The sequence below is a fragment of the Lynx canadensis genome, chromosome A3 (genome assembly GCF_007474595.2).
Source record: "Lynx canadensis isolate LIC74 chromosome A3, mLynCan4.pri.v2, whole genome shotgun sequence".
Taxonomy (NCBI): Eukaryota; Metazoa; Chordata; class Mammalia; order Carnivora; family Felidae; genus Lynx; species Lynx canadensis.
The window spans coordinates 14,317,157-14,338,531 of NC_044305.1; the positions used below are offsets into that span (position 1 = coordinate 14,317,157).

The window sequence follows — 21,375 nt, forward strand, 5'->3', positions numbered from 1 at the left end:
GACCCATTTACAGCATAAATCTTCCAGACTAACTCTCTTCATTTACCAGTTCCTGTTGCAGACATTAAGGCCATTGTCACCGGGAAAGATTGCCCACACATGAAAGAGAAGAGCGCTCTGAAACAGAACAAGGTGAGTGGAACGGGGGCCCTGGCAGAGTCACCGTCACTGTGACGCCTGGAGAGTGCAGTCGGCGGTGGCCGCTGTCCGAGCGCACGCTCTTCCGTCCGCTGTCTCCTGCTAAGCTGTTCCTTCAGGTCTTGTTAGGAACAGAACAAGAACAGGCAGAACCCCCGCGTACACATCACCCGGCCTCAACAACCTTGGCAGGTCCCAGCTATCCACTTACTATGCTACTTTGAAGAAAATCTCAAGTTACGCCGTCGTTTCCTTTTCAATGTGTAGAATGGATCTGTAAATTATAAGGGCTCTTACCATAATCACCATACCATGATCACACCTAAAAAGAAAGAAAAAGTTGTTATTTAATATCAGATACCCCACAGATGTTTGCGCCGTCTTGTGAATAGCGTAATTTCTCTGTATAAAAACACACAAACGGTGTGTGCACACATATGCACACTCACACAGTTCTGTTCGCTAAATCAGAATCCAAACAGGGTCTGCACATTGTGATTATTCTTATAAGTTCCTTGATTACCAAGTTCCCCTCTAGCTTTTCCATGTTCGTTTCACTCTTGGCAGTTTATCAGTGGAAGAAACCGGGTTGCTTGTTTGGTAGCTTCTCCGAGTCTGAAATTTGCTGATTGTCTCCCCATGGTATAGTTTAACTTGTCCCTCCGTCCCAGATCTGGACGTTGGTGGAGAGACCTCGGGGGAGGCTTGATCCAGTTCAGGTTTGACCCTTTTTTTTTTGGCAAGACTGCTTCCTAGGTGGCATTATGTTCTATCAAGAGACACACGATGTGCGATGGTCTCTCTTTTTGTGATGTTAGCAGACTGTTAATGCCGAGTGCCTCAATCCACTGGCCAATTAATATTTGCAAACTAACAGTGTTCCAATGCAGTTGTTCCTTTTCATTTATGAGCTGAACTACTTCTCTAAAGAGAAACTTACCATCATCTACTCTTGGTTTCCCAGTGGTCCACTTTATATAAGAAAGGATAAGCGCCTGATTCTTTCCTTTTATAAAAGTACCCACTTTTAAAACAATGAGTTGGTTCTCTGGTATCATCCAACAGTGACCAACTTTGCGTATGTGTTTTGTGGATGTGTTCCTGTGAACTCTTAGACTTAAGCAGATGGTATTTGTTCCACTCCATTACAGTTATGTTGTCGATGCTTCAATTCCCCCATCTTTGGCCACAATTTGTTACCATTATGGTGGTTTTAAACCGTTAAGACTTGGGGCGCCTGGGGGGCTCAGTCGGTTAAGCGTCCGACTCCGGCTCAGGTTGTGATCTCGTGGTTCATGAGTTTGAGCCTCACGTCAGACTCTGTGCTGACAGCTCAGAGCCTAGAACCTGCTTCAGATTCTGTGTCTTCCTCTCTCTGCCCCTCCCCCACGGTCTCTCTCATTCTCTCTCTCTCTCTCTCTCTCTCTCTCTCTCCCTCTTAAAAATAAAAAACATTGAAAAAAAATGTAAAAAAATCAAGATTAAAAAAACTGTAAAGATTTTCAGTTTGATCACCAACACGTGTAACTGAAGGTGATCTCCAGTCATGGACTCTGACATTCAGGGGTTCTGAGTGTTGGGAAATGACTTTTCTCCATTGTTAGAAGCATCCACATCTTAGGTGTGACTCAGGCGGGGAGTCTTCAGCCACACTGGGGCACGTGCCCTGGGGCCTGACGATACCACATCTGGATCAGCACGTTCAGTGACGGGGCCAAGTGACTAGGACTTTGGCCACGATCTTGGCGTGCTAAGCCCAGGCCATCCCATTGCTCCACGTAACTGAAACCCTTTCTCCTTCAGGAGGTGTTGGAGTTGGCCTTCTCCATCCTGTATGACCCCGATGAGACCTTAAACTTCATCGCGCCTAACAAGTATGAGGTAAGCAGTGTGCAGCCGCTTTGGACAGCCGAGCCCTCTCTGTCTCTTGAGTTGCAGGAGAGGAGTGGGCAGAACAGGGACATCCCCCTAAAGGCAGGGGACCCCAGCATGTCATGAAGGCTTTTTGGCACCGAGATCTGCCAGGCTGGGGTCCATCCATCTGTGCTGGGCTCCCCAGGTTGCTCTTTAGCGACAGTCGTGAGTTGTCATTAGAAAGACAGGGTCACCAGGGGCTAACTTAACCTGTCTGGACTAGGAAAATTCTCCCCGTTTTCAATCTCTGCGTGGCCACCTTCCCAAGCGAACCTGACAGATTCTGCCTCGTCAGGGCTGCTGGGCACATGCGGTAGTGGGTCTGGCCTGGGCTCTGAGGCGGGATGGACCCGGTCCTTCTGACGCGGGGCTCGCGGCTCTGCCCACGGCCCCAGAAGATACTGCATGCGCAGTGAGTGACTGGGGTTGAGCCCTGCGTGTCTACTGAGCTCCGGGGGCATCAGAGGGAACTGGAGGTGGGGCTTCTGGAAGAGGAGATGCTTAGGCAGGCCCTGAGCTGCCAGTGGAGTTCTGCTGGGAAGAAAGGAAGAAGTAGCAGGTGGGGAGACAAGTGAGCTAAGGCATGGAAAAAGACCTGACAAGTGGAGTTAGAGAGGGACGGGCCGAGAATTCTCTATTATTCCTGCTTATGCTGAGACCCTCAAGTTCAGTTTCTCTAGCCTTATTTTAACATTTGTTGACTGGGCTTTTTTTTTTTTTTTTTTTTTAATTTACTTTTTTTGAAACAGAATTGAGATCCTACAGTGATTCCTTCTGTATCCTGCTTTTTTCACCTAATATGTATTGCCCCCGCCATTGCTAATTTCGTGGGTAGTTTCAGGTAGCTGACGCCCCAGTACTCAGGTCTCGTTTTGCTGTATCCATTCATTGCGTTTGTAGAAATCATATTTCGGGGCACCTGGCTGGCTCAGTCAGAGGAGCATACGACTCTTGATCTTGGGGTCATGGGTTTGAGCCCCACATGGGGTGTAGAGATTACTTACATAAGTAAAACTTTTTTTAAAAAATCATGTTTCAAGGGCACCAGAGTGGCTCAGTCGGTTAAGTGCCTGACTCTTGGTGTGGGCTCAGGTCATGACCTCACGGTTCGTGAGTTTTAGCCCCACATCAGGCTCAGCACTGACAGTGCAGAGCCTGCTTGGGATTCTCTCTCTCTCTCTCTCTCTCTCTCTCTCTCTCTCTCTGCCCCTCCCACACTCTTTCTCTCTCTCAAAGTAAATAAATAAATTTTAAAAACTTCTAAAACAATTCTATTTCAAAAAATAAAATAAAAACAAATCATACTTCAGAGTATCTCAGGAAGCTTAAGCGTAAACCCCTCATAAAAGCCAAAAGGTGTCCTTGAGAAAGTGAGCGATCACCTCCCGATTTGTCTTTGCTATTATCCCGAATCGGTTTTGCCGACACGCTAAGTCGTGCCAGAAGAGACCATTATGAGTCCTCTCAGCAAAGGGACCTTGGCAGGACCTCCTGCTGACCAGGGGCCACCATGTGACGTTTTGCAACTTGCCCCCCACAGTACTGCATCTGGATCGATGGCCTCAGTGCCCTTCTGGGGAAGGACATGTCCAGTGAGCTGACCAAGAGTGACCTGGACACCTTGCTGAGCATGGAAATGAAGCTACGGCTCCTGGACCTGGAGAACATCCAGATTCCCGAAGCCCCACCACCAGTGCCCAAGGAGCCCAGCAGCTATGACTTTGTCTATCACTACGGCTGAGCCTGGAGCCAGACTCCGTGTACCCAGGAAGGGATTTTGGGCCCAGGAGAAACACCTACAGTCTGGTGCCTTGTCTTTTGCTTGTACAGAATCTGTAGTGACCATGGTGGCCAGTAAACGCCAGCCATTCCTCAAACTCACCTCGGACCATCCGGAGCTTCCTCTGGGTCCCTGCCCACTCTAAGTCACGAGGGCGGGGGTGCTCTGCCCCCCCTGTCACCACGGAGCCTGGGATCAGAGCGTGAGGCATGAACAGCAGACGCTCTTGCCTTCCCGGCCAGGGACTGCTTGCGCTGGAGTTAACAAGAGTCACTCACTCACCTTTTCTTCCTGAGCCTGCTCTCCAGTTGGCTGGATCCCCTTGTGGGCAAGAGCTGGCCCGGGAAAGGCTGCCCCGCAGAAGACAGAAGTTCTGGGCGTGTTGAGAGCCTCAGAGAGACTGCCTTTGGGTGACCCGTGCCTGTGTCTCAGATCCAAGTGGAGGCCTCGTCCTTTGCTTGGTAGATGCCTTGCCCTTGCTCTCGTCGCCTTCGTGAGGGCTCACTCCGGCCTCATTCAGTGCCAACGAGCTGCTGCTGCTGAGGCTCGGCTCTAACATCTCTGGTCTCCGGAGCCACCAGATCTCTCTTGCCCACACAGTTGTCTGGGCAGAGGGAAAGTCCTCCCTACAAGCTCTCGGTCTCTCATCCTGGCAAGTCAAAGACGTGCGAGCTAAGTCCTGTCCTCTAGTCTCAAAGAACTCTGCAGGGAGAGCCCAGATGAGGCCTGGGCTGAGGCTGGTGAGGCCACTAGAGTCCACTCCCGCCACCCCCCCGCCCCCCAATTTTCATTTTTTCCTTCCTCGGAGAGAGATCTCCCACCTAACCTGAATTGCGGCCCTCCACTTGGCTTTCCTTTGGCCTCCCCGACCTCAGGACGTTTGGCCTTCCCTTCCCCCTGCTCCCAGTGTTGTGGTTTCTGCCATTGGCCATGATTTCAGGGAGCTAGCTGAGGCCACAGCTGTGCCAATGGGGCTTCCCTGGTGCTGCGGCACCTATAAACCACGTGCCCAGCCTCTCCCCTTGGACACGTGAACACGGTGGCATTCAGTATTGGTAGCCTGGCATGATAGGTACTGCCCCATGAAGAGTGTACTATATATTTTCTTTACTATAGGCCATACTTATACAGACGTGTATATATATTTATATAAGATCTCCCTATCCTAGGATGCAATGTTGGAGGGAAAATAAAATTGGAGGCTCCCCCTAAAAAAAAAAAAAAAAAAAAAAAAAAAAACCACTTCCCGTCGTGAGCCAAGAGAGTGACCCGAGAGCAGCCAGGAGCTTCCTGTCGGTAACCATGTTTTCAATAAATACTCTTTCATGTACAAACTGCGGTACCTATTAACAGCCGTGTCTCTGTACTTGCCGTCCGCCCAAGGGAGCTCTCACCTTCACAAGCCTTCATTTCATTGTGTCCGGGAGACTTGGAGAGCTCCAGCTGGAGCCCCCAGCCAGCTTCCAAGGGCCTCCCCCCCCTTTTTCAACCACTCTGCCCTCCCCGTGCGTGTGCATGCACGCATGCACGCACACACACACACACTTCCACAGTTAAGGATGCTCACAGATTGTTGCACCAGGACAAAGTGTTTTCTGCCCAGGCTTGCTGGGCACAGCAGGGAAAGGCATACTGTATACCCCCGTGAACATATCCTCCCTCTTCTCCCTGCCAGGGACACAGCCAGGGAACAGCTCAAATTCTTGTGACTTACAAAGAAGACACGTTCTTCACCCTGTGTGTTGCCGGTGCTTAGTGCCCAGCCCTCCAGCTGGTGTTGGAGGCTGTTGCTCCAAAACTCAGCCTTGGTAGCTGGGAGGCCTGAATGAGGGTGGTGATGAAAATAGATCCTCTCTCTCCCCTCGAGAAGGGGGCGAGGACGAGCTCTTTCAAAAGGCATAGAAAGTGCATGCGGTGCAGGCCTTTAGAACTAACTATAGCCAAGACCTTGGGCAGTGATGGGTGCCACTTGTGGGTGCTTGGAACCAGTGCCTGCGTGATGCCAGCTGGCGGTGGCTGGGAGTGGCAGCGGTTTGCAGAACGCGCTGCTCACACCCAGGTCCTGAGCCTTCTTTTCAGAGGGGCCAGGGAAGTCACACACCGGGATCCACGTTTGCAGCCAGTGTTAAAAGAGAGCCGAGGAGGCACTGGGAAGGGAGGACAAAAAGTCCTAAACTGGGCCTCAGTCTGCAACCCTAGCCTGCCCTGACCTCCCAAGGGTTCTTGCCTCTGCCTCTTCTCATCCATCCTGCAAGACGAGTGAGATCTGAACTCCTTAGCTGGCGTTTTTGAGACCACTGCAACCTGCCCCTTAGCTACTTTTCCAACCATAGCTTTGGTTAACTCTCCTTATAAGCAACTGGGCTACAGCCAGGCTCCAGTCTTCCCCTCTCCTCCTATTTCCTGAGCCTAGGACATTCCCCACCCCTCCTACTCAACCTGTGGAAATTGAGGTAATTCTTCTTAGAAAGTTTCAGGCAGGGGAGATGCCTGGGTGGCTCAGTCGGTTGAGCTCTTGATTTCAGCTCGGGTCACGATCTCATGGTTTGTGGGTTCGAACTCCACCTCAGGAGGCACCTGACAGCACTGAGGCTGCTTGGGATTTCCCCTCTCTCTCTCAAAATAAATAAACATTAAAAAAAAGTTTCAGGGGTGCCTGGGAGGCTCAATCCGTTAAGCATCTGACTGGATTTGGGCTAAGGTCATGATCTCGCAGTTCGTGGGTTGGAGCCCTGCATCCGGTCCGCACTGGCAGTGTGGAGCCTGCTTGGGATTCGTTCTCTGTCCCTCTCTCTGCCCCTCTGCAGGTTGCTCTCTAAGTAAACTTAAAAAAAATTTTTTTTAAGTTTCAGGCACACAAAATGTTTCATAAATGTTTATTATTTATCATTTCCCATGGATCTTCTAAGTCCTAAAATTTAATGCCCCTGAGTTATCACTCCCCAGCTGACGAGTTCTCAGAAGAAAAAGCCCATGAGAGATTTATCTTCGTGGTTCCATGGCTGCCTGGCACAGCACTGGGCTGGAATAAGGTAAATTATCTGTTCAATAGACGTAAACAGGAAGCTATTTTCTGGCTGCCGCCGGTGCGCATGGCTCCCCAGCAGGCACTGACTGGTCTCCAGAGCGAGGCCGATTATTGGGCGGCGGAGACGCAAGCGACCACACCACGAAGGGCTGCTCGGAGCCAGCATCGAGGGCAAGCCGCGCGGGGCCGCGGCGGACAATGCTGGAGGCCCCACCCCCGGAGCCCCGCCCCGCCGGCGGCCGGCAGCCGGCAGCCGGCAGCCGGCGGTCGGTCCCGCCCCTCGGCGGCTTCTGGCGGAAGTTCACACCCTTCGCGGCGGCGCTCGGCCTCGCACTTCCGGCGGGGGGATCCGGACCGTAGCTCCCGGGACCGAGGTGAGTGGGCGCGCGGCGGGGCCCGCGCGCGCTCCCGAGGGCGGGGCCGGCCGGCCCGGGCCGGGGAGTGGGGTCTCGGCCGGGCTCTGCGCGGCGCGGCGCGGCGCGCTCCGGCTCCTGTCCCTTCCGGGTCGCAGTGTCGGCGCCGTGAAGGGGGCGAGGCCTCCACGCGCCCTGCCCGGCCGCCCGCCGCGCGTTTCCCGGCGCTGCCTGCGCCCCGCGCGACGTCCCGGGGCCGGAGCCAGGCGGGAACTGCGCGGACGCGGCCCGGGCCGCCGAGAGGCCGCAGCCCGCGGCGGGGTGGGAGTGCGGGGCGCGCAGTAAACACGTGGGCAAACAGCGCAACGTCAGGTGGTGGGAGGTGCCGGGAACCGAGTCGCGGACCCTTGAGGAGGGTTCGGCCGAGCAAAGGTCTAGGGAGGAGGGAACGGCGAGTGCAAAGAACGACACGGGCGGGATGGGTTTGGCGAGCGGCCAGGGGCCAGCGTGGCGGCGGCCGCGGCACCGGGACAGACACCGGCAGAGGCCAGATGGTGGGAGGCCTTCCCCGCGGGCCCGCTCGGGGGTTGGGATTCGCCCTGGGAGGGCGTGGCGTGCTTCCTGTGTTTTAAGCCTTCGCCCCTGCTGCCCTGCCTCGTGGACTCCAGGCTGTCAGGAGGAGGAAGCGAGGACACTAGTTAGGGGACTGCTGCAGCCGCTAGGTGAGAAATCAACGTGGCTGAGGCTGCCGGCCCCCACCGAGGCGATGGCAGCTGGGCCACAGGGATATGAGAGCAGGAACGGACAGGATAGGGTTTGAGGAAGGAGGGAAAGAGTGGGCAAGGATGAGCTCATCGTTGATTTGGGGGCTTGCGCGTAAGTAACCAGGTGTGTTTTGCTGGCATTCACTAATGGTATAGGTTGGGGGCACCTTCAGTTTGAGGTATCTCGAGTGGAACTACCAAGTAGACTGTTAGATATACCAGCCTGGGAGCTGGCAAAAGAGGGTAGGGCAAATGAAAAGGATTTAGAAATCACTGGAATGTCCATCAGATGGGATGAGATGACCCAAGAATGAAGAGAAGAGAAGCCAGGGTCCAGTGCTCAGGCGGCCAACTTTTACAGGTTGGTTGATGAGAAGGAGCCAGCGAAGAAGGCAGGGAGTTCGGAAAAGGAGTCCAAGAAAGGAAGAAAAAGCAGGACAGTGTGGTGTGGCAGCCAAGAGAAGGTTTTCCGCGGAGGAGGAGGTGGTCAGTTGTGTAAGGTGCTGAGGGAAGCAGAGACTTGATCCTCGGAGAGGCAGCCAGGAGGAGGGTGTGGTGACTCGGAGCAGTGGGGACAGACTGGGAAGGAGTAGGGATGGCAGGACACGGGGCCCTGGGGGAGTTTGTTGTAAAGGAGCCAGGAGGGGGTGCAAGCGGCTGCTGCCACAAAGCAGCATCCGGTTTTGGACTTGATGCTCTTGACTCCTCTCCCAAGAGGCAGATGAGTTTATCCTCTGTCGTGGATACACTGTTGTGGAAACTGAGGTCCAGCGCTCAGGTAATTCAGAGGCCACCAGGTAGTAAAGGAGCCAGGACTGGATCCCAGGTCTTTCTCACTCCAAGCCCACACTTGTAAGCGCTAAACTGCACTGCCCAGGTTACAGCCACACAGAGTGAGGGGGGCCAGGTGCTACGGTGCCCTCCCCTGAGGGGGCTGGGCAAAAGTAAGGCCGACATAGAATTCCTTTCTTGGCAAATGTGATTTGAAAAAGAGCATTTGCCCCTTTCAGGCTGGTTTCCCTTATCCTAAAAGAAAGGCAGGGATCTTATCAGTTACCTGTCTCTGTCTCCAGGGCTGGGTATACAGTGGCACTTGATAAATGCACATTGAGTAAGTGGCCAAATGATTTCCAAGAGCCCTTCTGGCTGAAGTCTGATCTTGTGTTTGGGGTTAGGTGACTCATAATAAGAGAATGAGTGTTGTTAACTTGGAGACCGTGCTCGCCGCGGGCTGGGGTAGTCATGGGGACTTTTTGGAGGTGGAGGACCTGGACTGGTGAAGGCAGGGTAGGCCGTGAACAGGGCGGGGAGGCAGGGTGCACAGATCGCAGCGTTGGAATGGGAACTGCACCAAAAGCAGAAGATGCGAGAAGTTGACGCACGGAAATGTGTCGACTGCCCTGGCTTGGGAGCCATGGGTGGGGAGCCCTGGGGAGCGAGTGCTAGAGGATATAACGCCGTGTGGTTGCCTGTGCGGTGTAAGCAGGCATGTTCTCAGCAGGGAGCGGTTTTGCCCCCCATGGCCTCTGGCCCCGTCTGGAGACATTTTTGGTTGTCACAGCTGAGGATGAGGGGCCGTGATGGGCACCTAGTGGATGGAGACCAGGAACGTTCCTAGACGTCCCACAGGGCACAGAGAATGATCTGGCCCCACCTGTCCGTAATGCCAAGATTGAGAAACCTAGGTATAGGGAAAGCGTGTGGGCCTTAAGACCCGTTAGGTGTAGGTTTGGTGCCCGTGTGCCCCACTCCCCAGCTGGGCAGGCAGGAGCCTGACCTGCAGGAGATGTGGGGAGAAGTGGAGGAGACTGCGCATCGTGTGGTGGGGGGAGAGGATGGCGGCCCGGAGGGCAGTGGTGGAGGACAGGAGATGTGACCAGATCGGAGATGTTTTTGAAGCCTGAGGTGACAGTACTTGCTGATTGCACGTGGGCTGAAGGAGACAGGAATCAGGCTGGGGACGAGATTTGTGGCCTGAGCCCCTAGGTGGACGGAGGTGTCACTGGCTGCGGTGGGAGGAGGGGCAGGTTTGGACGCCTGCTGGGAAACAGGAGTCCGTGCTGGGCAGGCTAGGGGTGGGTGCCGGACACTAGGCATCCAGGTGCGGACAGACAGTCGGCCACTGGCTATTCCTCTGGAGTTGACGACGAGGTCAGAGGGAGGGCTACACGCTGGGGAGATGTCAGCTTATTGCTAATAAAAGGTAATCGGCAATAAAATGTGTTTCGACGTGTAAGTTCCCGAGTCCAAGGATGCTAGAAGCCGCGAGGAAGCAGTCCATGCTTTCACCACCCCACAGAACCCCCGGGAACGCGGTAGCTCCTGTGCTCAGCGCCCCAGCCACGTTTGAGCGTGACAGCTCAAACACCACGTGTGCCATTGCTGTGGATGTCGTGGTTTCTCCAAACCGTTTATCAAAAGCAGTGCCGTCTCCTCGGTGTACGTGGCAAACGAATTTCAGTGCATTGTGGAACCACGGAAAGACTGCTCTGTGTCACATGTAAGAAAGACAGTTGGGGTCTGGGGACACCTGGCTGGCTCAGTCAGTACAGCGTGCAACCCTGAATCTTGGGGTCATGAGTTGGAGCCCCATGCTGGGGGTAGAATTTACTTAAAAGCACACACACACACACACACACACACACACACACACACAGAGTTGGGTTCTAGATTCAGGTAATTTTAAGTAAGTCTTCTACCCTACAAAGGATCCAGAGCGAGTCTTAGTTATGTGACTGTCTCCCCCCCCCCCCTCCACCCCCCACTAAAAGCTAGGAGGGTTCTGGGGCGCCTGACTGGCTTTTGGTTTCGGCTCAGGTCATGATCTCACGGTTCATGAGTTGGAGCCCCACGTCAGACTCTGTGCTGACAATGGATCCTGCTTGGGATTCTCTCTCCCTCTCTCTCTCTCTCTCTCTCTCTCTCTCTGCTCCTCCCCTGCTCACATGCCATCTCTATCAATATAAATAAATAAACTTGAAAAAAAAAAAAAAGCTAGAATTCCCCCAAAATACCACCGGCAGGTTCCAAAGCTCCCCTGGAGAGAACAGCAGCCCGGGGGAGGGGGGGTATCCTCTGGGCAAAGCCTTGTGCTGGCTCCCACCTCGCCTTGGGGGAGGGGAAACGATAACCCGGCTTCCCTGTCCAGAACTGAATGCACTTCCTCCTTTCGGAAAGGGCTGGGGGTGGGGAAAGTAGATGTCTGAGCAGATGGTTCTAGGAAGGCTTGAAGAAGGTGGCGGCACTGGAGCAGGTTGGGAACCTCTCCGAGGAGGAGAAGGGGACCGGAGGGACGCACAGATGAAGCAACGGGCGGGATAGCTCGGGACCTGGGTCCGCCCGGTGTCCGCAGAGCCCACACGCTCTGGACACTCACTAGAGTCGCCTGCATCGATAGGCTGGGAGCGGTGAGGTTTGGCAAGAGCCTCAGGCGGGCACGGCGACTATGGGAGTGCTTGTTAGAGGCTGGGGGCAGGGAGGTGTTGGTTTCCTGGTCCATTTTTAACGCCTCAAAGACCAGATCAGCCCCCAGAGAACCAAGTGCCCGGTGTCTTGCGCTGAGTCATCGAACCGTATGGACAACTCACGATGTGCCCAGTGGGCGTAAGACTAAGGGGCACGGTGGTCCCTGTCTTCACGGAGCTCACAGCCTCCCAGGGGACAGAGACGTCACTCAGATGACCACGCCCCGCACAAGGGCACTGAAGGAAAAGTAGGGGGCCGTGAGAGCAGCCCCATCACGGGGTAGCCCCCGAGGAAGTGACATTTGAGCTGAAGTTGACTAGGACCAGGTGAGACAGGAATGGAGAAGGGTGGCAGGTCCATTCCTTCAGGTGGTAGGAAAGAGCCTGTGTGTTTGGGGAGCTGAGGTGGCCGGTGGGATGGGGACAGAGCCCAGCAGGGACAGATCAGTCCGTCTTAGCGGACAGAAAGGCTTTTGAGGGGGCGCCTGGGTGGCGCAGTCAGTTACGCGTCGGACTTCAGCCAGGTCACGATCTCGCGGTCCGTGAGTTCGAGCCCCGCGTTGGGCTCTGGGCTGATGGCTCAGAGCCTGGAGCCTGTTTCCGATTCTGTGTCTCCCTCTCTCTCTGCCCCTCCCCCATTCATGCTCTGTCTCTCTCTGTCCCAAAAATAAATAAAAAACGTTGGGAAAAAAAAAAAAAAAGAAAGGCTTTTGGTCTTTATCATAAGAGCACTGGGAGCCACTGAAGGGCCGACGTCTGATCTGACGTGATCAGATTTACGTTCTTAAAAGGTCACTTTGGTGGCAACTCACGGAGAACGGCTCGAGGCGACAGAGCTGACGTGATTGGAGCTCCCGTGAGCGCCTGTGCTGGGCTTGGGCCCCTTCCTGCTCCTGCTGAGTCCACTCTGGCCTGCCCCCTGCGGGCAGGGGTGGGGTGGACCGGTCAGACAGCCCTCTTTCCTTTCCATTCTTCTAGTCTCCGCCCTGGGGACGTGTGAGCCCTGCGTCCACTTAATCATGGAGAGGGTTGGCCTGGGCCACCAGCCCCTTAGGTGAGGACTCTGCCTGGGGCTCCGTGGACGATTCTGAATCATGGAGGCAAAGAGGACTCTTCCGGCCAGGAGACCTTCCTGTTGAAAGTTGTGGCCCAGCTTGGCCGGCCCTTCCTGCCGGCTGTCTTCGGGAGAGGCTCCCACCGACCCAGAGCTAGGGGGTTGCGGCTTCCCCGGATGGGGAGGTGGGCCTTCGACGTGGCCTTTGTGTGGAAGGCGGTGTTGACTCTGGGGCTGGTCCTCCTCTATTACTGCTTCTCCATCGGCATCACCTTCTACAACAAATGGCTCACCAAGGTAATGGGGTCCTTGCCGGGCAGGGGGCTGGGTGGCAGGTGACTGTGGCCGTGGCTACAGCGACCCCTAATATTTAGCAACAGGACAGCACAGGCTTCAGCCAGTCAGACTGGAAGCCAGTCACGCTGGTGATGGGACCGGGCCCTAGAGCCCCACCGTGCCAAGGCTTCCCCTCAAACGGGCGGAGGGAGGGGAAACCGGGAAAGGGGGAGGACTGAGGATGAGAGGGGGCACTAGGGAGGCTTAAGGAGGCAGCTGCTCACCGGCCAGTGGAGAAGCGTTTCGGGGTTTTCATGACCGGTGCAGCTGAGCCGGCCGCACAGGCCCTTCCTGGGGAGGGGCCTCAGCAGGAGGCCGAGGGCGGTGGGGATGGCGCCGTGCCCGCCACCTGCTCTCTGTGTGACTTCTGAAATTGGAACCACACGTCTCTTGTCTCCAGTGATTATAACGTGGGTGAAAGCCCCTGGGCTGCTGCAGACCCTCGGGAGCCACCCGGTTGGCGTCGCTGCCACCGGACGGGGGGACGGGCTGCGGGCAGGCTGTAACCCGTGCTGGGCGGTCTGTGCTTTGGGCTCCGTAGAGCTTCCACTTCCCCCTCTTCATGACGATGCTGCACCTGGCCGTGATCTTCCTGTTCTCTGCCCTGTCCAGGGCGCTGGTTCAGTGCTCCAGCCACAGGGCCCGCGTGGTGCTGAGCTGGACGGACTACCTCAGGAGAGTAGCTCCCACAGGTACAGGCCTGCCTGGGGCCGGGGCAGAGGAGGGCACTTGGAAAGCCACAGGCCAAGAACACAAGGGCTTGGTGTCTCAGAGCTTAGGCCCTCCCGCTCCTCTCTTCCTGCCTCCCCCCCCAGCCCAGCCCTGCTTCTGCCTCTTATGCACTCCCCAGCCCCCCCGCCTCCCACATACACACAGTGCTCGCACTCTCGTGCACATGGAGGCAGCAATGGCCTTGTCGTTGTCTGGCCCTTCGATGTGTATGCTGAGCCGACACCTGCCCTGGAGACGGCAGTGAGCAGAGTCCCGTCCCTGTCCTGGCGGTAGTGGGGTGATGAGGGGTGCCTGGGAGCCCAGAGGCACCAGCCCAGGCCCAGGGGGAGGCTTCCCAGAGCTTGGGCTACAGCGGCCGAGGCTTCAGTGCGTGTGCGGGTCTGAAAGGGAACTGAAAGCGTCTCTGGACCCCGAGACTCAGCGCTGGTGAGGGGAAGTGGGAGAAATGAGGGGGTGGCAGGGACAGACCCTGGAGGACCCAGGCCTCCAGGACGAGTGTGCCTCTATCCTGAGGGAGGGGGCATTCACACATTCGCCGTGTTTAGCCACTGGGAACTCCCCAGTCCTAATGCTGGAGCGGAACCCCCTGCGTTTTGTGGCCAGGAGTTGACCCTTCAGCTGCTGTGAAAGGAAGGCCCGAGGGCCCCAGAGAAAGCCGGGGTGTTCGGGGCAAAGCAGGGAGCGCTCGGGGGCCTCTCGGAGGTGTCTGAACAGCCGGCGCTCGCGTGCCGGCCTGCCCTGGCTGCATGTCCGGGGCGCCCCTGTCTCCACAGCACTGGCAACAGCGCTTGACGTGGGCTTGTCCAACTGGAGCTTCCTCTACATCACCGTCTCGCTGTGAGTACCGGCCACACCCCGCCACCTCCGTCCAGCCTTTCGCGCGCACCCTGCCGGCGGGCCAGCGCCGTACCCCTCTCTGGGACCGGCCCTTGATCTCCGCTCCTTCCTGACACCCAGCAGCTCTCTGGGAAGCTGACAGCCTCTGCGGTAAAGTTAGCTCGCAGGGGTGCTGTGCCTGCCTGCCCGGCGGCCCCGGGGGGAGCCAGGGACTCAGAGTGGTGACCGTATGCAGGGGAGAGAGGGCACTGACCGGTGTGTGGTGCCTGTGGCTGCGCAGAAGGGCAGGTGTGACCGTCCTCTCTCATCTCTGACTCTGCACTTCAGGGAGCACAGCCTTTGCCTTCTTTTTCTCCTCTCCTCCTTCCTTCCTTATCCCGGTCTCCACGGAGGAGCAGGTATAATAGGACTCAGTGAGCTCAGCGTCCATCCCGCGGCCTTTTCTCTCTGGCGGTAGCAAGAGTCCTCTTAGGCCAAGATTTCTTCTGATTAAAGGTCACGTCATCAGTCCAGATGACTCAGGCTGCCTTCCTGTGGTCTTCTGTACCCAGATTGCCTGGCTACCCTGAGCAGAGCCAGCTGCCCTCAGGGAAATCAGAGGTCCCCCGGCCTCCCGCCTTTTCCAGCAGTGTCCGTGGACTCCTCTCCTGGTGGCGGGTCTGAGCCCTGAGCCCTGGCGGTGCATTGTGGGTACTTTGTCCTTGCAGGTACACGATGACCAAGTCCTCCGCTGTCCTCTTCATCCTGATCTTCTCACTGATCTTCAAGCTGGAGGAGCTGGTGAGGCCTCAGCTCCCCTGGTCCCTCCTACCCCCACAGATGCCAAGAATAAAAGGGAGGACTGGGCAGTAGCTAATCACTGTATGTGACAGAGGAAACGAGCCCAGGTGGCAGTAACTCCTGTCACTGAGGAAGGACCTAGGACAGGCCACTGCTGATAATACTTAGCAACCGGCGTGGCAGGTGGAATGACCAAAAGAATGACCAAAGGAGAAAGGGTTCAAGGTCAGGGACCAGGCACAGCTGGCCTTTTGCTATAACCAAAGGAAAGCGCTAAAGAAGTTTAGATCAAGGAGGGATGCAGGGTACATGTCTACTGAACGTCAGCCGTGCCTACATTGATGGGAAGTTGCTGGCCGGGACCCCCAAGGTCGAGGGGGAGAAGGGTTTCCTGCCTCAGGGTCAGCCAACATGGCTACCGAGCCTAAGCTCCAGGTTTGAGGAACTCAAGAGCCCACAGTTAGTTGCCACTGCTCCTCATCCTAATAGCGCGCAGCGCTGGTCCTGGTGGTCCTCCTCATCGCCGGGGGCCTCTTCATGTTCACCTACAAGTCCACACAGTTCAACGTGGAGGGCTTTGCCTTGGTGCTGGGGGCCTCGTTCATCGGCGGCATCCGCTGGACCCTAACCCAGATGCTCCTGCAGAAGGCCGAACTTGGTGAGAGAGGGGCCTGGGGGCACCGGGCAGGGTGGGGGCAGGCCAGGCCAGGCCTGGCAGCTCACCCGTGTCCCCATTCTGCAGGGCTGCAGAACCCCATTGACACCATGTTCCACCTGCAGCCACTCATGTTTCTGGGGCTCTTCCCTCTCTTTGCCATATTTGAAGGTAGGTTGGGTCGTCCATCTTGGCGGCCCCTCGGTACAACAGATCCCCGGTCCCTGCTCTGAGCCCAGCCCTGTGGTAGCTGCAGAGTTTACAGACATCAGAGGTGTAGTCCGTCCCTTGGTAGTGCCTGGTTCAAGGGCCAGACAGACATTAAACCGGATGGCTGGAATCCAGCATGATAAATGCTTACACAGAAAGTGTGTATGAAAGACAGCAGATGATGATGACAATGGATGCGGACAGGTGTGCCAGGCTCTTCTGATCATTTTAAACATACTAACTCATACACCCCAAAACCCCACATGGCCGTACTATCATTATGCCCATCGCGCAAGTTAAAGAAACAAGTGGGGAGAAGATAACCTTGCCCAAGGTCCTGTGGTTCATAAACAAGCCAGCATTTGGTTCCAGCAGCTGGCTTCCAAGTCCTTCGTGTTAACCATGATGTGTTCTGTCTCTTAGAAGGAACGGAAGGCCATGAATTATTTCAGGATGCTAGGGTGGAAAGCCAAGTCAGAAAGGCTTACCAGGCAACGTATTTTGGAGGCTGGATGGGACTTTGACAGGCCGTTGGTGGCAGAACAGTAGGTTGGGACAGGGGGAGTGTGCCGGACTTTGTGCGGCCAGCCCTTGTACAGGAGTCTGGGCTGGTGAGCAGTCCCGCCCACCATTGCCTCCCGGAGAGGGGAGAGGCGAGGCAGGGAGAATGGTCTAGGCTGGCAGTGCACTCCATGTCCTTCCTTCCTCCCATGTTTTGAGATTAGTCTTTGTCGCCTGTTTCTCCTTCCTCCCAGAGTCCTTTCTGTCCTCAGGGTCATTTCAGAGCATTCTGTCCCACATCCATTTCAGTTTCAAGCAGTGAAGCGTCTCAAACCTCTCTGAGAAAATTATTCTGCAGCCCCGTTGTCCAGGAAACTTCTGCAGCCTCGTTTTTCTCCTTTTTAATGTCTCCCCTGCCCCCCCCCCATTCCTTGTGCCCCCCGTGCCCACAGCCGCCGCCTCCTGTCCTGGCTGTTTACACTGCTCCCCGTCTCCGCAGACCCTCATCCAAAAGCCCTGATAGTCGTCACTTAGCAAAGCTGCGTGGATTTAGCTCCTTTAATCTTTTCTGGTAAATTAATCCCCCAAGCGCCTTCATTACTTATGTTGCTCTTTCCCGAATTCCCTTCAATTTGCCGACGCCTTTGCGGTACTGCTGAGCCCAGCACCAGACAAGATGTCCTACATCGTGAGGCTGTTTGCCTGGGAGGGACCGTCACTCTGCATTTCTTTGGTGCTTCCCTCCAAAAATCTCCCAAGTGCCTGGCCACCCTCCATCCCCACCCCCCCCCCCCCCCCCCCCCCCCCCGCCCCCAAGTGTCTCTGCTGTGCCTAGCTCGGGCCGTTCTTGTGCAGACAGACCTGCAAAATCACTCTCTCAGAGGGTTGGTGTTGGAGGGCCGGGAATCCTCTGGAAGTCGAGCAAACTTTGGTGTGTGGGTGCCCATGCGGGTGTCTTTAGAATGCTTTGTCCTATATTTGCGTGTGTGTGTATTCTTTCTGAGAACTGTTTGTCACATTCTACTTTCTGAGAAACGCTGGGCTTGTTGAAATGCTCTCATTTTATCACTGGGGAAACTGGTCCTGAAAGAGGACACATCTCAACCTAGTGCCACAGCTGGGTGATAGCAAGACCGGGATTAAAGCGGGGAAGGTTTGTGAGGATAAGACTCGTCCCTGTTGGTAGGTGGCCCAGGGCATTGACAGTCCTCACGGGGTGGGCTGCCCGCCTCCTCTCTTAACCACAGCAGCAAGGGCCGCATGAAGTCACCCTCCTTCCCAAAGACAGGTACATACCATGGGAAGGCACAGGTGTTTCCCGCCGATGTTCTGTGAAGTGCCGTGCTCTCTACCCGAGCCCAGTGGCTCGGAAGCCCTCCACGTGGTTCCCTGTGAGACTCTCTGAGAACCGTCACTGCTTCCCCGGCCCCCCAAGTGTCAGGCCATCTGCCGCAGGGTTCTCTTCCCTGCCTGTCCTGTCCTCTGGGCCTCGGCCAGTCTGCAGGTGCTCAGGGGGTGTGGCTGCAACAGTGCTGGCTCTTCTGCTCGCCGGGCAGGGTGAGGCCACCCAGGCAGGCTCACCCAGGACGCGGCCTCCCGCTGTCTCCCCCCTCTGCTTTCAGGTCTCCATTTGTCCACGTCTGAGAAAATCTTCCGTTTCCAGGACACAGGGCTGCTCCTGCGGGTACTAGGGAGCCTCTTCCTTGGCGGGATTCTCGCCTTCGGTTTGGGCTTCTCCGAGTTCCTCCTGGTCTCCAGAACCTCCAGCCTCACTCTCTCCATTGCTGGCATTTTTAAGGTACAGACTTGGGGGTGGCCCTGGTCCCGTCTTAGAGTGCAGCCCCCAAGCTCAGTCGCAGCTTCGGTCCCGGCTCCCGTGCCCCAGGGCCCTGCAGAGGAGACGGAAGTGCCTCGTTAGGGTGCCGTGTGCCGTGCTCCTGTCTGTAACTCCCATCGTGGCCGCAGCTCTGCGGGTAAGGGCGGTCATCCCCGTTCCACAGATGGGCTGATCTGCCCACAGATACCCAGCCAGTGTGTGGCCGAGCTGGGATTCGGACCACCAGGCCTGGGACACATTCTCATTTTACCATGAATGCCGACTCTGGCTGCCTGGCCGTGGCCTGCAGTTGGGTTGAGAAGCCCCATCCAGACTCATGGGGAGAGAGTTCGGTGATTGATTGGTGATGCCTGCCGTGGTCAGAGTAAGGGGCAGTGCTAGGCATGAGTGCCCTGTGTTTGCCTGTCTTGCCTTTACTGCTGCCTGGCCACACGCATGCCTCTGCTCTCAGCTTCCCCTCCCCTGCCGCCTCTCACCCCACCCTGCTCAGGGCCGTGGGGCGGTGCAGTTTCACCTTGACTAAGCAGACACAGGTGCTGGACTAGTGCTGCCCAAACCCAGAACCGTAAGTCTCCCCAAGGGGCTTAGACGAGGCGTGAGCTGTGGTTCTCAGAATGAGCCGTCCCACCAGCCCCATTTGCAGCCACTATGTATGACAGCCACCACGTGAAGAGCCCTGTGGCCAGCGTGTGTCCCGCGGAGCCCTGTGACACTGCATTCTCCTGTGGCGTTGTCGGGCTGTCCATCCGCAGGTGTGGCCGCCCTTTATTCCTGCGGACAGGGCTGTGGGCCAGGCGCTCTGCTCCCAGCCCCGAGTTTGGTTTGCCCCCCCCTCGTAGCCCTGACGCGACAACTATGCAAACATCTGCTTTGTCTCATCTTAGCGGCGCGAAGGGAGGAAAGCCCTGCGGGCAGGCCTGATCTTCTGGGCGCAGGGAAGCCTCTTTCTTTCCCCGAGCTGGCCAGCCCGCCCAGGCCCCGGGAGTTCGGGCAGGTCAGGCTCTCCCCTGTGGTGGTGGCCTTGCCGTCCACCTTCCTGGCAAAGGGGCCACCTCCTCCTCCTGATCACTTGCCCTTCCCGCCTGTCTGCCCTCAGGAGGTCTGCACTCTGCTGCTGGCAGCTCACCTGCTGGGGGACCAGATCAGCCTCCTGAACTGGCTGGGCTTCGCCCTCTGCCTCTCGGGCATATCCCTGCACGTTGCTCTCAAAGCCCTGCACTCCAGAGGTAAACCGGAGCCCCTTCCCGAGGCCTCTTTTCTGAAGGTGTTCTCCTCGTGACTCAGTCCCTCTGCTCTCCCCTCGACCCGGCCCTGGGTCCCCAGCCAGGAAGAGGCAGGTGGCCCTCGGCGTGCCCACAGGCGGTTCCAGCCCGGTGGCGGTCCGCACGGCTCAGCCGCCTCTGCGTCGGCCGCCCCTCCGCCAGGGAGTAAGCCCGGCGATCCTGCCACCGTCACTCCGAGAAGACGGGCGGTGTCCTGGGAGCGGGCGGGGAGTGGGTGGGGGCCTAGGCGACTCAACACCCCCATCGGGGCACGCCGAGGAAAGCACGAGTGGTCTGCAGCTGGCTTCTCTCTGTCTCCAGGTGATGGGGGCCCTAAGCCCTCGAAGGGGCTGGGCTCCCACCCCGACCTGGAGCTGCTGCTCCGGAGCGGGCAGCCAGAGGAGGACGACAATGAGGAAGAAGAGGCGTACTTCGTGGCCCAGGGGCAGCAGTGACCAGCCGGGAGACCAGCTTGGAGGCAGGCCTCTCCCCGCCCTCACACCTCACAGCAGCTCGGGGACCCGGGGGGCCCTTCGCGGCAGCTGGGGAGCAGCGGGCCAGGCCTCTCCCAGGCCGGGCCTTGGGGAGCGCGCGACCGCCTGGCGGGGCTCGCTCGGGGAGCTGAGGAGACTGCGGGGTGCGCGTCGGGCCAGAGCAGGGCCGAGGCCGTGCTGGAGGCCCAGCGGGACGAGGGAATGGGCGGTCCTCGGCCGCTTGCCAGGCTCTGGCGGCCGAGGTGGTGCTTTCCGGAGCACAGCGGGTTTCTTGGGGCACTGGGTTTAGACTGCGGACACTGGGAAGGGGAGAAGGAGAGGCTGGAGCCTCATCACCTGGACAGCGTCTTTTCTCGGAGAGCAGATCTATTTATAGTTTGGAAATAAAGGATTTACGGTCCGCCGGCCACTTCGTGTTGCCTGGAGGCATGGGGGCAGGAGGGGGTGGCGGGGGCCTCACTCTCGTTCCTGGCTGGGGCTTCTGCAGATGACTGGGCAGACTCCAGGCTTCCCTGCATCTCTTGGGTTCCTCTGGGCCCCTGGGCCCTCTCTTGGGGCCCCAGCACACCTGCAGGCAGGAAAAAAATGTATAGAGTGGTGTTCTGGGGCGTGTAGTGCTTTCATAGCCTGGATTTGAATCCTGACTGTCGCTAGCTCTGTGACCTTAAGCGAATTACTTAAACTCTCTGTACCACAGTGTTTTAACCCGTGCAATGGGAAGAACTATTTCAGTTATTCAGAAGATTGAGTCCGAATTGGTAACAGATGTTACGTGTTTGTTTTGAGAATGCTTTCAACAGCCGTGGAACCGAGACCCCAAATGAGTGATGGAACGAGGATTCACCGCCAGGTCTGTATGCCAAGTCTGTGCCCGCGGAACATAGATGGAGTGGCCTCTGGGACCTGAGCTTCCTGCTCCCCCTACCTTGGACCAGTCAGGCCAGGCCGCCCCTCTACGCTGCGGTCTTCATAAAATGGGGAGGACGGTGCGAGATCCTGGCTCTGCTGCGCAAGGGTTCCGAAGCCTGGGCTGCTCCTGGGAGCCGGCTCCTCCCCCACCGCCCCCACCCCCCAGCCCCTCCTGGGGACAAGTACTTCCAGGCAGAAGTGTTTTCAGGCACTCACAGCAGGTGGCGCCATTGCACCACGCGGCGACTCGGCACCACCCCGCCTGCCTCCGCTCTCCAAATCCAGGCTGGGGTCCTTGGAAGAGGACTGTGGTGTCTGTGGGTGGGG

General features: G+C 57.1%; 2 protein-coding genes across 3 annotated transcripts in view; both read left to right on the forward strand.

Moving 5' to 3' along the window:
- ELMO2 (engulfment and cell motility 2) overlaps window positions 1-5,184 on the forward strand; it is a 39,290-nt gene extending 34,106 nt beyond the window's left edge. Inside the window, exons 19-21 of the mRNA XM_030309467.1 lie at window positions 50-132; window positions 1,942-2,019; window positions 3,593-5,184. Of these exons, the coding sequence (XP_030165327.1) occupies window positions 50-132; window positions 1,942-2,019; window positions 3,593-3,793 (362 nt within the window). The 3' untranslated portion in view covers window positions 3,794-5,184. The remainder of the gene's footprint in view (window positions 1-49; window positions 133-1,941; window positions 2,020-3,592) is intronic.
- Window positions 5,185-7,163: 1,979 nt separating this feature from the next.
- Window positions 7,164-20,548, forward strand: SLC35C2 (solute carrier family 35 member C2). 2 transcript variants are annotated; one of them, XM_030309468.1, is made up of 10 exons: window positions 7,164-7,234; window positions 12,420-12,792; window positions 13,373-13,523; window positions 14,337-14,400; window positions 15,108-15,180; window positions 15,670-15,838; window positions 15,923-16,006; window positions 18,169-18,344; window positions 19,480-19,609; window positions 19,967-20,548. In XM_030309468.1, the coding sequence occupies exons 2-10, from the start codon at window positions 12,673-12,675 to the stop codon at window positions 20,098-20,100; spliced, it is 1,101 nt and encodes a 366-aa protein (XP_030165328.1). In that variant the 5' UTR covers window positions 7,164-7,234; window positions 12,420-12,672; the 3' UTR covers window positions 20,101-20,548. The 2 variants fall into 2 exon arrangements, with proteins under 2 accessions (XP_030165328.1, XP_030165329.1); XM_030309469.1 differs by lacking the exon at window positions 7,164-7,234 and adding an exon at window positions 8,918-10,477.
- The last annotated feature ends 827 nt before the right edge of the window (window positions 20,549-21,375 follow it).